Source organism: Gigantopelta aegis, chromosome 9 (genome assembly GCF_016097555.1).
Source record: "Gigantopelta aegis isolate Gae_Host chromosome 9, Gae_host_genome, whole genome shotgun sequence".
NCBI lineage: Eukaryota > Metazoa > Mollusca > Gastropoda > Neomphalida > Peltospiridae > Gigantopelta > Gigantopelta aegis.
The window spans coordinates 3,281,275-3,297,769 of NC_054707.1; the positions used below are offsets into that span (position 1 = coordinate 3,281,275).

The following is a 16,495-nucleotide window of genomic DNA, read 5'->3' on the forward strand; positions in this document are numbered from 1 at the left end:
TATCGAGTACAAACAATAACATTACCTTTTTTTGTATAGATTAAAAGCATGATTTATTTCTTGCAGTTATTATTACTTCTATTCAATAAAAATGCAAGTGTGTTAATATTACCAATATATAACCATGAAAATATTTCAGGTTTGGTCCAACTTTTGGCTAATCTGAAAACATGTAAGGGTATTAGTCTGGCAACGAAATAAAGCACTAAATAATTCAACTTGAGCTGTAAGCAGCACCATTTTATTAAATACAGACATACATCATTTTCTCTTTGACCTGCTTCAGTAGAGATACAGGTAAATAATCATATATGCATGCAACATGAAAAAGTACAACATCTAAGCACTATCAAACCCATAAAATGTGCCTATGTTGTGTACCAGTACATAAAACCTGTTTAGTAATTTGACATGTTGAAATGGTGTGTATTTCGATATTCAGAGATGGCCAAAATCCTTCTGCAATCACAGAATTTAACTGCTAGGAACATGCATACCAAAAATTTACAAATTTACATGAGATCTAATTTCAGATTGTACATTTTCCTCTTTATGCAGAAATTATACACACAACCATGATGTGTCGATGTCTTCTAGATAATATAACAAAAGGAAATTTATACATTGACTCTTAATAATTATTATTCAAACTTTTTTTTTTTTTTTTAAACTGCCAGATAAATTATGTTGCCTATTAAAAATATTTACTGCTGTATGGAGGTTGCACACACACATATATGACAGCTAAAAGTACTGGGGAAAAAACCTGACCAACCTCGTCACATTATAAAAGTGGTTAATTTCCATATGATCTTTGGACCCTAAATGCATAAAAATAGCAAAATGGGCAACAACAAAAAACCCACCTTGATGTTTATAAGAATCCTTTGAGTGATGAAAGTCACTAAGCCCTACGAGTGATTCAGCAGTGATAACTGGGCCCTATTGTTAACAGAACATTACATTGATCAGAGTGGATCATAAACAAGTATGTACACAAGAAGTGAACCCGCAGACTTTGATGAAGTTGCATACGTTGCCATACCAGTACTGAGGAACGGGGTAAAGAATCGGCATTATAGACGCACACACAAACATGACTTTTTAAAAGGTTCATTTAGTGTGCTTTTTTTTTGTCGGAATTTTGGGGGTGGGGGTGGGTTGTTTTTAATATTGTTGCAACTATTGCTCCATTTCACAGAAGACAATGTCCTTGTATCATGAAATTGTATATTTCGGCTTTTGTTGTTCAGAATGAATGTCGGCCATTTCTTAGAACACTCCACCTCCACCCACTGACCTATTAAAAACTAAAGTGTCCTTTTTGTTATGTATGACCATGTCAATGACATACATGTAAGGTAACTAGTTTATGCTTCAGGTGTAGCCATTTTAACTGTAAAATAATTGTACGATCATGACAAAGTTTTCTTAATGTAGGCAAATCGTGTACCCAACACGGTAAAAAACACACAAATGCTTTCCATATATTATATTCCATTTGACTTGTGTCTGGTAGAGATGATGACATAAACAATGAGTACATAGGTCTGAAATGGTGTTAACGATTGCGTAATTATATTTGCAAGTATTTTGTGCATGGTTTCCAACTTCCAAGACCGATTGGTGATTCATTGCTTCACCTCTATTACTAGTTCAGTAATGGTAATTCTAAGAATGGTATATGATAAAATCTAAAGTGACCTTGTGCAAAGTAAAAGGTCTATCATCTATGGTACAAGATTTCAATGAACTGACCATCCAAACAGCAGAATACATTTTACATACTCTTTGTAAAAGCTTGCTTCTATTCAAAATGAAGCCATTATGTAATAATTTGCAATAATGACTTGCGTTTGAGCACTGGATGGCAAGTTGTTTGGTCAAATACTAATTTAAAACTAAATCTGACTAACATAGTCTTTGTATATTTTTTTATTGAATACAAACCAACAAACATTAGTTTGACGTTCAGGACGTGGAACTGACTACAGGGTCATTGAAGCTTATGTCCGTATCCCAAATTCAAAATTACTGTGAAGCTGGTTATATACAATGGTGAAGGATACGCCGAAGACCATCTTCCTACACAACTTTCAGTTTCATAATGCCAATACAGATTGTAAATGGCCAGCAGACACAACATTATTTGGCATCTGAGATAGTACTAACCATAGCACCATCATAATGAATGGTAATTAATCAGACGCCAAATTTAACCATGTACAGGTTACCATAAATTGCGAGCATGGAAACCAATAGGTGATAATACATTTTTGTAGGTTGCAACTTCAATTATCATTCTTTCACAAACAGGCAGATACTCTGCTATTCATTCACATCACTGTTCTTGTTGCACATATTTAAACAGCACACTACTGATCATCATCTACTTCTCTTTTTTTTTCAAAAACTTGTGGAGAATGAAGTATGGTTGTTGACTTTCTTGACACATGGTAACCAATTGCCCAGTTTGTCTAATGGTAGCACTGGTCCGGTATTCATGTAGGGACTTCTGAGAGGCTTGGGGTTGGGTTTGCCAGTTACAGTATAAAAAGTGATTCAAGTGATTATTCGAGCAATTCTAAATACGGAGGGCCTGTGTTTATAAAATAAATAGTGTGGACTTTCAGATTTGAGCGTTAGACATGAGACTAATGGTTTTATAAACGCGACCCACATTGATGCATGTATACAAACAAACAACATGGTAATACAAATCCCAGCAGTTTAATATAAACTTTTTATCTTATCGGTTTACCCTAGTCAACTGAATAACGTATTAAGCTAAGATTACTATGAATTAAGACATAATACAATGTAAATGGGTCATGCCCATGACAATTCCAGTACAAAGTTTAAAACCAGAATGTTAGTACTTGATAAACAGTTTAAACCCAATACAATTAATAGCATCTGGTTAGTTTTAGTACAAAAATATTTTGATTGGCCCCAGATAAACTAGTCTCTGGTTACATCTCATTTACTTATGTTCAAGGTGACGTTATTACAACAAACAGAGGAAACAAGAATTGAATCAACCTATTGCACCACTGTGTATTAAAATGTCTGGGTATGTACAAGGCAACTGGGACATGTACCAGGGTTAGCTCTGAGTGATCTAAACATTTTGCCAAATTATCTTATAAATGCATAACCTATAGCTATTTTTCAACAAAATATCCATTACTACACAAATTGTTTTCTCCGCCAAATTTGCCAATTGTTATTAAAATTGGCATTGGCAAATTTGGCGAGTGGCAGAGCTAGCCCTGTGTACAAATAAAGCATTTATTGCTATACAACAAAGAATATATGTCAATATGATCCAAGCAATGAATATATGAGAAATTTTCTCTCACAAGTCACAACATTCAAATACATGTCAGCATTTGAGTTAACAATGTAGATCAGCAAAATACTGGTAGTATAAAATAAGAGTACCGGTGAGGTACTCCCATCAAGAGTTTGATGGAGAAGCACAGTCACATTAATGAATCTTTTTTTTTTACATGTATGCTTCAATTATAATTATGTCAATTTATAAAGCTATAGCTCGTTGTTAGATATTAGAGAGGAAAGAGTAGCACATTTGTCCTAACAGACAAATAGTTTATGTATGTAAACATCTAGGAAAGTAAAACCATCTTAGATTCCTCAAAGGCTGAACAAGATTTTCTTTCGATACATAGAAACTAAGCAAATTATATGATTAATCTCTGATAGAACATCAGCGATCTACAATGGAAAGTAAGTCTAGGTTTTAATATTACAATATACAGGGATGAGAATGGCAAATGAGAAAAACAGCTACAGCAGAATGTATATTATCTAAAACCATTCCAAGTAGGTCACTGTGACCTAGTTATGGTTCATAATACACCACCGTTCCAAGTTGTACTTGCATGCAAGGCTTAATGGCCCAGACAGGAATTTCCATTTATGTGCATTAATCTGTGAAAAGTGGGTAATGGTGACCTAATTATGGTGCATGACCAATTGTCATCCCAAGTTGTACTTGTATGAAAGGTTTGATGTTCTATATGAATTGGTCAGGAAGACATGGCCAGGATAAGAAAAATTAACAGACACCATACCATAATAAAAACCCGTCAAAAACGGACATGCAAAAAACATTCCAACTTATAACCATATGCTTTGTTAAATTAATAATTACATTACTTTAATATTTGTTGTAAATGTGTGCAGTAAAAACTTCTTTCTGTAAATAACATACAAACACATCAACTAGTTTACAAAAATATGTCAACATTGTTATGCATCAACTTGCAATTGCTTTTCAACATACATGTACTTATAAAATTGTCACCAAAACCCCAGCATCTCCATCCTGATCACTTAGCTGCAATTTTGTTAAATATTCATGTTTTAAAAACGATCTTCCACTCCTTAGGCATACCTACACATAATTATGTGATGTGAATAAAACCACACAAGATTAAAAGTATAACTATAGCAACAGTTTTATTGCAAACATGATCAAATATACCATATCTGTATTTCTTTTTTGGCAATACTCACAAAGGTTGCAACATTGTGACGTAGGAATTTGCATCTCTGATAACACACAAACATAATTTCTGGGTGGGTTTTGTCGCTATAAAATATCTAAGAATGACAAAATACCAATCTATGAATTGCAAAATAGTTACTTTTGGCTTTGCAGCTAGTAAAGCATAGCTAGTGAAAACGTGTATGAAACATTTAAAAATAAAAAGCCAATTTATAGCAATTTTTTTTTTTAATGTGTACCATGTCCCATATTGCTAGCAAGCTGAAATTCTATTTAGCAAGAAAGAGGGCACTAACAAAACTCCCAAGTACAGATTTGTGACTGATGTGCTGAACTAGTACAAGCATTCAAATTGGTCCAGTTAAAATGTTCTATCATTATCACAAGACAAACTCAGTTCAGCATTCACCATCTTTAATGTCCCCAAATGGAAACAAATAATCTTGACAAAAAACAAAGCTCAGTGATTAGTATTGTGATCTGTTCTGCTTATTCTTCAAAGTTTGAGATCAACTATTCTGTCCGGTGTTTGTTTTTAACTACAAAAAGATGTAGATTCATGGATTTTCTTGTGTCTTGTATCAGAACACGACACAACATAATTATTCTTGAGCTAAATACTAAAGTAAAAACAAATTACAAAAGAAAATCATGCAGTTAAGATTATTCCTGGAAGCTAAAAGACATGGAAGCAATCAAAGACCAATATGGATCTAGAGAATTATCAATTTACAAATACAAAAAAATATATCTAAAAAACCATACTAACTTCAAATATTTAGTAAGCATAATGGAGAAAGTGAACTCTAAATGTCTTTTTGCTCTTTTTTTCTTCCCCCCCATTTCTATGTACACATGTATATATATATATATATATTATATATATAAATTTATAGATAAATATAAAATATGTATGCAACACACCATTTAATCCAGAAATGTGTTTAAACCAGGCTGATTTTTAAGAGTCCCAAATTTGATAATGGCACTGTTAAATCTGTTCAACAACAGAAAATGTTATACATTTTGCTGATCCCAAATGTATCTAAATCAACAGAACTCCACTGGGCTTTGTCTAAAACTTGATCCACGCAAAACTGATGAAAATACCTCGTGATAGAATCAAACTGTACAGATTTCTGAATTAGACAGTCTAGACATAGTATATAATATATATATTTTTTAAAGTGTCATTCAATCAAAATTTTATTTAAATAATGTTTTATATGTTTTTTTAATAAAGATTATTATATTTGAGTGTCGTCATCACTGGTTTATTCTGAGCTGTTAATTTCCAATTTCACATGTCGGGTCATTGAGTGCACCAACCAGCAAGGCATCAAGCAATACAGGAGACATGAGTAAATACTGGACACACCCGAGACTATGGAAACTGAATTCTCCCAGCATCATCCACAAGAGAACATCTAATTGTCTGTCTGTCTGTCACGGGTTCTTCATTATTTCAAGAGATCTTTTATTTCTTGAACCTCAGCGCACTCGTAGTATGACTGCCCTGATGGGTCTTTACCATTCTTATCAGCACCCTAAAACAAAATAACATAACTATTAACCGGGTCTGTACCATTCTTATCAGCACCCTGAAACAAAATAACATAACTATTAACAGGGTCTTTACCATTCTTATCAGCACCCTGAAACAAAATAACATAACTACTGACCACATCAAAAACATGCTATCAATATGTGTTCTTTAACATTGTTGCGAGAGTTAAAAATAAGTCACACTAATGGCTTTAAAATAACATCAGATGGCAGTGAAAACATTAATGATCAAATCTGACTGTAACCGGTCTCACACACAACAGAGCTCGAACTTAACGACGGCAATAGACGTAGTTGGATCTTAATTGCCGTCGGTCAGGGGATTTATCGATGGCAGTCTTTTGCCAATGGATAAAAAATTATTGCTGTCGGTTGCTTTTTATATTTGTTGCCAAAGTTACTAGTTTAAAACTGCCGAAGGAGGGCTCAAAATTGCCATCGGTAAGTATTTTGCCTACAGCAAAAACATTTCAAAATTGCTGTAGGTAACAAATTCTTACGTTCGAGCTTGCATAATATGCCTCAATTTACTTTCCCCCACAATAATACATGTTTTAAGGCAATTGATGGAACATCCAAGGTAATCTAATGACAAAACCGTAATACATGATCAGGGCATTTTACAAAATAGTGGATGATTCCATGGATCTCTATCTAGTTCCCTCGTCAATAGCAATACAACCATTGCCGAGGAAATTCTTTACTGAAATGTCATCCCTCTTGATCGTCTCAGAGGACTGCCACTCCCAGAAGAGTTTATTATAGCATGCGCAGTTCTACGTTTAGTCAGTTTATACTGCATTATTTTTCACTTCAGAGACAATGCAAGTCAAGTAGCATACATTGGCTGTTCTAGCCTTTATAACATGTTTTTATATGAAGTTTCATTTCATTCATTGATTTATTATCAGTTTCCTTTCGACGCAAACCGACTACTAGTATATATGGTGAGCACATGGTTATTATTTATTATCAGTTTCCTTTCGACGCAAACCGACTACTAGTATATATGGTGAGCACATGGTTATTATTTATTATCAGTTTCCTTTCGACGCAAACCGACTACTAGTATATATGGTGAGCACATGGTTATTATTTATTATCAGTTTCCTTTCGACGCAAACCGACTACTAGTATATATGGTGAGCACATGGTTATTATTTAACAAGTTTCCTTTCGACGCAAACCGACTACTAGTATATATGGTGAGCACATGGTTATTATTTATTATCAGTTTCCTTTCGACGCAAACCGACTACTAGTATATATGGTGAGCACATGGTTATTATTTATTATCAGTTTCCTTTCGACGCAAACCGACTACTAGTATATATGGTGAGCACATGGTTATTATTTAACAAGTTTCCTTTCGACGCAAACCGACTACTAGTATATATGGTGAGCACATGGTTATTATTTAACAAGTTTCCTTTCGACGCAAACCGACTACTAGTATATATGGTGAGCACATGGTTATTATTTATTATCAGTTTCCTTTCGACGCAAACCGACTACTAGTATATATGGTGAGCACATGGTTATTATTTATTTATTTTGTTTAACAACACCACCACTGGAATACATTTATTACTTAATCATCAGCTATTGGATTATTTAACAAAGAACATTCGCGTTTTGAATTTGAATGTGCAGTTAATTTTGAATGTGATAATTGGAGGGCTAGATTAATTTTACAAGGGCCAGTAAGATTATTTTTCAACTGGCCTTGCTGGCAACCATGGTTTCTATGTTACTTTTCAACCCTGCAGAAGAAGTACATCTGCAAATGAGACCAAAGTGACAAAGACTGATTTTGACTTGCATACTTTACAGTGCTTAAAATGCCTGAATTTAATAATATAGGCCCTTAATGTCCCGAGTCAGAGCTGCATACTCAAAACTTCATTTAAAAAAAAATCAAATAAATTTAAAAATTACAATTGGTGCACACGGAAATAATTATCACTGCTGACTAAGACAATAAAACAAATACAAAATGGAATAGCGGGTGGCTCGCTCCCCCACCCCCACCCCCTTAAATGAAGAACCAAGAACACTGCACATTGTATTACTAGTGATTAGGCTTTCAAATTAACTATTACCTTTTGTAAGAGAGATTTGACACATTTTGTGTGACCTTCATATATAGCTGCTAACAATGGAGTGATCCCATGTTTGTCAGGTATCTGAAATATATAATTAAAATGATTACAAAATAAACAAGAATTCTGAAAGTACTGCTAAAGCAATACATGTCTCGTGCCGGGTCCAACCAATTTTTTTTTTTATGTTTTAAGTTCAAGGGCCATAACTCTGTGAAAAATGAGTAAATCACAATGAATTTTCAACATATCTGTAACAGTACATGATAAAGCTACATGTACCTGTATACCGGTACACCAAATGAGTAAATCACAATGAATTTTAAAGATATCTGTAACAGTACATGATAAAGCTACATGTACCTGTATACCGGTACACATAATGAGTAAATCACGATGAATTTTCAACATATCTGTAACAGTACATGATAAAGCTACATGTACCTGTATACCGGTACACCAAATGAGTAAATCACGATGAATTTTAAAGATATCTGTAACAGTACATGATAAAGCTACATGTACCTGTATACCAAATGAGTAAATCACGATGAATTTTAAAGATATCTGTAACAGTACATGATAAAGCTACATGTACCTGTATACCGGTACACCAAATGAGTAAATCACGATGAATTTTAAAGATATCTGTAACAGTACATGATAAAGCTACATGTACCTGTATACCGGTACACATAATGAGTAAATCACGATGAATTTTAAAGATATCTGTAACAGTACATGATAAAGCTACATGTACCTGTATACCGGTACACCAAATGAGTAAATCACGATGAATTTTAAAGATATCTGTAACAGTACATGATAAAGCTACATGTACCTGTATACCGTACACATCAAGTGAGCACTTTACCACTGGGCTACATCTCAACCCACTGCGAAAAAAGTCCGGAAAACTAGATGTCAATTCCGAGCCTTGAATAGACAGTACATGTAATACACAATTTTCAACTTAAGTCTCATAATAAATTGTCAAATAATACCGAAATATATTTGTCACGTTTAACTTTACTTTAAACCTTGATGCGAAATGTTTTTTAGGGGATTGATTACTAGTAGTTACTACCCTAACTTAGATTATACAGTTGTGAGCCATTTAAGATGTTACCATACTGATACCATATAAATTCACATGCTAAGGGGAGCTAAAACTAATCTCACTGCTGTGATGGTGAACAAGAGCGATAGCTCCCCTTAAATGGCAAGGTCCGGTGAGGTAATTTGGCGAATAACATATTAAACCCAACATACAAGCAGTAGCACACTCAAGGTGTAACATGCAACTACTTTTTTTAACATATTAAACCCAACATACAAGCAGTAGCGCACTCAAGGTGTAACATGCAACTACTTTATTGTCAATACAGTTATAACATATTAAACCCAACATACAAGCAGTAGCGCACTCAAGGTGTAACATGCAACTACTTTTTTGTCAATACAGTCATAACATATTAAACCCAACATACAAGCAGTAGCGCACTCAAGGTGTAACATGCAACTACTTTTTTGTCAATACAGTCATAACATATTAAACCCAACATACAAGCAGTAGCGCACTCAAGGTGTAACATGCAACTACTTTTTTGTCAATACAGTCATAACATATTAAACCCAACATACAAGCAGTAGCGCACTCAAGGTGTAACATGCAACTACTTTTTTGTCAATACAGTCATAACATATTAAACCCAACATACAAGCAGTAGCGCACTCAAGGTGTAACATGCAACTACTTTTTTGTCAATACAGTCATAACATATTAAACCCAACATACAAGCAGTAGCGCACTCAAGGTGTAACATGCAACTACTTTATTGTCAATACAGTCATAACATATTAAACCCAACATACAAGCAGTAGCGCACTCAAGGTGTAACATGCAACTACTTTATTGTTATACAGTCATAACATATTAAACCCAACATACAAGCAGTAGCGCACTCAAGGTGTAACATGCAACTACTTTTTTGTCAATACAGTCATAACATATTAAACCCAACATACAAGCAGTAGCGCACTCAAGGTGTAACATGCAACTACTTTTTGTCAATACAGTCATAACATATTAAACCCAACATACAAGCAGTAGCGCACTCAAGGTGTAACATGCAACTACTTTTTGTCAATACAGTCATAACATATTAAACCCAACATACAAGCAGTAGCGCACTCAAGGTGTAACATGCAACTACTTTTTTGTCAATACAGTCATAACATATTAAACCCAACATACAAGCAGTAGCGCACTCAAGGTGTAACATGCAACTACTTTTTTGTCAATACAGTCATAACATATTAAACCCAACATACAAGCAGTAGCGCACTCAAGGTGTAACATGCAACTACTTTTTTGTCAATACAGTCATAACATATTAAACTCAACATACAAGCAGTAGCGCACTCAAGGTGTAACATGCAACTACTTTATTGTCAATACAGTCATAACATATTAAACCCAACATACAAGCAGTAGCGCACTCAAGGTGTAACATGCAACTACTTTATTGTTATACAGTCATAACATATTAAACCCAACATACAAGCAGTAGCGCACTCAAGGTGTAACATGCAACTACTTTTTTGTCAATACAGTCATAACATATTAAACCCAACATACAAGCAGTAGCGCACTCAAGGTGTAACATGCAACTACTTTTTTGTCAATACAGTCATAACATATTAAACCCAACATACAAGCAGTAGCGCACTCAAGGTGTAACATGCAACTACTTTTTTGTCAATACAGTCATAACATATTAAACCCAACATACAAGCAGTAGCGCACTCAAGGTGTAACATGCAACTACTTTTTTGTCAATACAGTCATAACATATTAAACCCAACATACAAGCAGTAGCGCACTCAAGGTGTAACATGCAACTACTTTTTTGTCAATACAGTCATAACATATTAAACCCAACATACAAGCAGTAGCGCACTCAAGGTGTAACAAGCAAACAACTTTTTTGTCAATACAGTTATAACATATTAAACCCAACATACAAGCAGTAGCACACTCAAAGTGTAACATGCAACTACTTTTTTGTTAATACGGTGAAACCCCCCTAAACCAGACATGTCCGGTTTTAAGGGGTACCCAGTTTAGAGAAGTTCTCTTTTGTATTGATATTTAAAAGGGGACTGTCAAAAACGTCCGGTTTTGAGAGAATTCTGGTTTACAAAGGGACTGGTTTTGAGAGGTTTCACTGTATTACCTGAAAAGCAATGCCAGAAACTGGGAGAGTGGGACTCTTGTATTAATTCACCTTTCATCTAGAAGTGGGCCACATAAAACTTGGCCTTCTCAGCTAATTAAGTATTGTCTGTTGTTTCTTTTACGTCCATCAGGGTATGAACAAAAAAAAGCATCTGCAAACTGTGTGAATTGGCGAAGCCGTTCTCACATAAGTCTGCAGATTTTTTTTTTTTTCATATCCAGATAAACTTAAAATAAATAACAAGACAATACATGTACTTATAATTAAATTTGAATTATACTTGCTAATAATAACACTAAAAGTCATACTTTATTTTGAATTATTGTTGGTCCATAAACAATAACGCTCAATAAGTCCATATAATATGACGTTCCTTGACGACTTAATTTTTTTGTTCATCGAGAATAGAACAAACTCCCATTGCTATGTTTCAACCAATGGGATGACGTTATATTGTAATGAACATAACATAAATTTCATTAAAAACAAATTGTTTCCAGTGTCAGCTTTGCTTATTTACTTACATTTACGTCAGCTCCTTTGGATATCAAGTATTCTATCACATCCGGCTGGCCATAATCAGCAGCATAGTGTATAGCCAACCGACCACTGGCAAGTTCTTTCTTCAGAAGATCAGGCTGAGAAAGAAAGGTAACAATGAACATTAGACATCCCTGGATCAATCCATTTTCAAATTTGTGATTAGACACAGTGCTAATCAGATCGAAAATTGGTTGGCACTATTTAACATTTTAGAAACTGTATAGCAATTTTCAAAATGTCCATAGTGATCGCATATATTCCCAGATATCACAAAGTTATTTTCTAATTTGCTTCAAAAATAATTCAAAGAATTTTCATAGCTTAAAAAAACCCATACAGGTAGCTCTATAAGTTGTACCATTAAACGTTTCACCCACTAACATGAACGTGTAGTTAACAAAATGTATTTACTTTTCTTGAACTATTAAAAACACTTATTTATCTCTAGCCCTGGAACATGTATATAGCATATAAACATGCCAGGGCTAGAGGACACTCAAGCTATCTATTGGCAGTTTTTTTTAAAGTGCGAGAACGCTACATGTAACTTCATTCACACAAGTCTGTTTTTTGTAACCCATTTTTACATGTATATATGTATGTGAGGATTTCTGCCAGAAGGTAAAATGGGTATGGCGCCATACCCAAAACGTTTTGCAGATTTTATTTTTTTAAGTTGACCTTTTGACAAAATTAATGACTCTCATCATTATTGAATGATTTTCTTAACACTAACTCTAAACCTAACCCATTTTATTTCTGGTGGAGGCCCCCCCCCCCCCCCCATACCCCTACTGACTGTGGTTGCATTCACATTGTAAATATTCAATTTCATACAAATCATAGTGCCATACCCAAATCTCAAATTTATTATATTTAGGACATCAGATATATATATGTATATTTTGCGCAGAAACAAAATGTGTTAGCTGAATTTGTTTTGTGTAATCCTGTTAAAGTCAATTTTAAAGTTAAAGTTCAGGCCTCTGAAAATTGCGAGAGCAATAGTTTCGTTCATGCATCGGTCGCTTAAGTATAGATTTGTGTAACACATTTTTCATTCCTGCACTGAATTTATGACATCATTTACATGGTCATGATACGTAAAAACAAAATGGGTTAACGGAGTTTGTTTTTGTGTAAATGGTTTATGCAAATTTTCAATTCTCAGAGGCGTGAAGTTTGTCTTGTTTAACGACGCCACTAGAGCACACTATTTATTAATGATAGGCTATTAGATGTCAAACATTGGGTAATTCAAACATATATTCTTTAATTCTTAGAGAGGATAGCACATACCATGGTGCACTGGCTTGAATGAGTAATAGCACATGGGTCCACCAACAAGGATCAATCCTACATTTGTTGTAGACCAACCTGGCATCAGGTGAGCACTTTACCAGTTGACTAAGCCCCCCCCCCCCCCCCCCCCCCCCCAGTCAATTTTCAAAGGCCTGTGTGGGGAACTGATGTAACTCCTGCCACAATAACTTGGGGGTGTGGGGCATAATGCTGAGATTGTATATCTAATATAATACAAACAATTATACAAATAACCTCAGCATTAAAACCCACAACATGTGGGGGAAGCTCAATTTCTGTTGAAAGTAGTGATGGTTAACTTACCGTATTCAGGTTTTGAGGTGGCTTCTACCTGGGCACCTGTCATAGGTCCTATATTAGATGTGGGATCTAGCTGATAAAGTTTGTTTTGTTTAATGACACCACTAGAGCACACTGAGGATCTAGCTGAGCTCCACCAGCAGAACCACCCCAATAGATCCATTCACTCATTGTTTAGTTTTTTCCAATCCCAACTAGTGCCTCACAACTGGTACAGTGCTGTCCAGTGTATCAGTGCACCTAAGCGTTGAAAGACCATTTTCTATGTGAACACTGTGAAATACTTAATAAAATGTGTCTCTCACCAATGAAGTAGTACATAATCTGAGATACACTACAAATTGTTTTATGTCTGTAGTAAATAAACATTTTAAAATTGTCCATAAATGTAGACACCCCCTCGTATCCAAAAGAGTTGCATGTCCAGTGATTCGGCACAGTAGATGTGGATCGGTGACCCCGCTATTTATAAACCACCCATGACCTCAGTTTGAAGCCCATAAAGGCTACACTATTGTCCCAGAATTATTTTAGTACTCTTTGTTTTTTCTTGTTAAAAATATTACTATGAAAATGAACGATCACACATGACCCATCTGATGATCAGTTTCGAAATCATTTGTTTGAGTGGCACAGTACTGCAGATGCATGCATGTTCATTGTCATGCATGGCTAAGATGCCTACATGGATTTTGTTTTCTCTCGGGTAGATTGTGCACACACTTGGATCTTATTTGGCTTTTATTATTATTATTATTATTATTTTTGTAATAATGTGAAAATTGTGAACTGGAATTACTGTCAATTAAGGTGTAAATTTTTTGTTTTGTTTGCATTTCAATTGTCTGTTTTTTTCTTTTCAGTTTAAATAAAAATAACCGAAAAAAATAATTATACCGTTTACTATAACTTTAAAAATGCGGGAAAGGTGTTTTTAGACTGGTTTTAACATTCTTAATATCAATACGGCTGACCTACTTCGCGTTTGTATACACGAAAGGAGGTGAATGATTTATTTTGATAATTCTAAAAATAAAAATAATAATTGTACCCATAACAATAAATATGTTGATACTTGATTAAACATTGAAAAAGGAATTGAACTTTAATTCGTTAAAAACACTGACAACTTCCTAAGCATACTTGAGCAAAATACCAAGTACGCCGAATCACCGGTCCCGGGCGCACCGATACACCGGACTTGGTTGTATATTAAAGGCCATGGATGCCATGGTATGTGCTGTACTCTTTAAAGTCTTTGTGGAAGGCCTAAAGTTGCTAAAGTGCATATAAAAGATCCTTTGTTGCAAGTTTCCTCTAATACTTCATGTCAAAAATTGCCAAATGTTTGACATCCAACAGTCCATAATTAATCAATCAATCAGATCCAGAGATGTGAAACAAATCAATTTAAAAAACAAAACTTTTAAGATCTTGTGTGGGTTTGTTTTTTGTATCAATAACAAATTAGCTACAATTAAATGCGAAATAAACCTAAACACATTTTGCTACCTGGTTTCCTACAATCTTTTTAACTTCGTCCAGTTCCCCATTTTTGACAGACCACAGCAAAGCTTCTTCCATAATTAAATAGTTATTAAAATGTTCTTAAATGCCGAACAAACGGAAGTGGCTTATCATCTAGGCGTTGTTGACCACCAGAGGCGCAGCGGACGTTTAAGATCAACTTCTGGCGCATTGCACCAGTTACATGCGTACACAATTCATTCACTCTCTCTCTCTCTCTCTCTCTCTCTCTCTCTCTCTCTCTCTCTCTCTCTCTCTCTCTCTCTCTCTCTCTCTCTCTCTCTCTCTCTCTCTCTCTCTCTAATTGTAGATGCGTCGGATCAGATGCGTTGAAACAGACAAACAAATGAATCGATTATTTTTATGAAACTCCATGTTAAGCGAGCGTTGCCAACAAAATGAAATTATTGTCTAATTGGGTAGGGGTAAAGTCCACACACACACACACACACACACACACACACACTCGCACCCACGCACGCACGCGCGCGCACACATACACACACGCACTCACATGCAAATTAATTAAACATTACCCAGTTTTGTTTTAGATTTTTTTCTTCTTTTATTATATAACGTTTTCATTAGGAATTGTGGCGGTAATAAATTCGTGGATCAAAACACTGATGATATTGATAATATTGAAAAAGACAGCAAGTAGTCCGTCACTAGGTCAACATTAAATGTATTCTAAGGGAAAAGGCAGACTCTTTTCTAACATTTAAATTTGGAAAAATCAACTGTAATCTTGAAAAAAATTATCTTTAATTTTGAAAAGAGCAACATATAAAGGCTTGGGAAAATCAATAACCTTTAATATATTTATTAACAAACTAAGATTTTGATAGAAATATCAAATAGTGTTTTAATAAATACATGTTACATTAATGTAATAATTAACAACCTAAGTTTAGATAGAAATTTCACACGTACCTTTAACATATTAATTAACAAAGTTTAGATAAAAAATATCACACAATTGTAATAGGACCACACATCTTTAATATATTAATTAACAAACAAAGTTTAGGTTAAAATATCACAATATTGTAACATGGCTACATACCTTTAATATATTAATATATTGTTAATGAAAACATTAAAGGTACGCGGTTCTACTACAATACTATTAATATATTAAAGGTACGAGTTCCTACTATATTAATTAACAAAGTTTAGATAAAAATATCACATAGTATTGTAGTAGGAACTCGTACTTTTAATATATTAATTAACAAACTAAGTTCAACTATAAATATCAATAGTATTGTAGTAGGAACTCGTACCTTTAATATATTAATTAACAAACTAAGTTCAACTATAAATATCACATAGTATTGTAGTAGGAACTCGTACCT

The 16,495-nt window shown here is 34.3% G+C and overlaps 1 protein-coding gene across 1 annotated transcript; it reads right to left on the reverse strand.

Moving 5' to 3' along the window:
• Positions 1 to 213: 213 nt before the first annotated feature.
• LOC121382182 (myotrophin-like) lies at positions 214 to 15,263 on the reverse strand. Its single transcript, XM_041511705.1, has 4 exons — positions 15,123 to 15,263; positions 11,969 to 12,082; positions 8,203 to 8,286; positions 214 to 6,081 (listed from the first exon to the last, which is right to left on the reverse strand). The coding sequence occupies exons 1-4, from the start codon at positions 15,192 to 15,194 to the stop codon at positions 5,995 to 5,997; spliced, it is 357 nt and encodes a 118-aa protein (XP_041367639.1). The 5' UTR covers positions 15,195 to 15,263; the 3' UTR covers positions 214 to 5,994.
• Between the last annotated feature and the right edge of the window lie 1,232 nt (positions 15,264 to 16,495).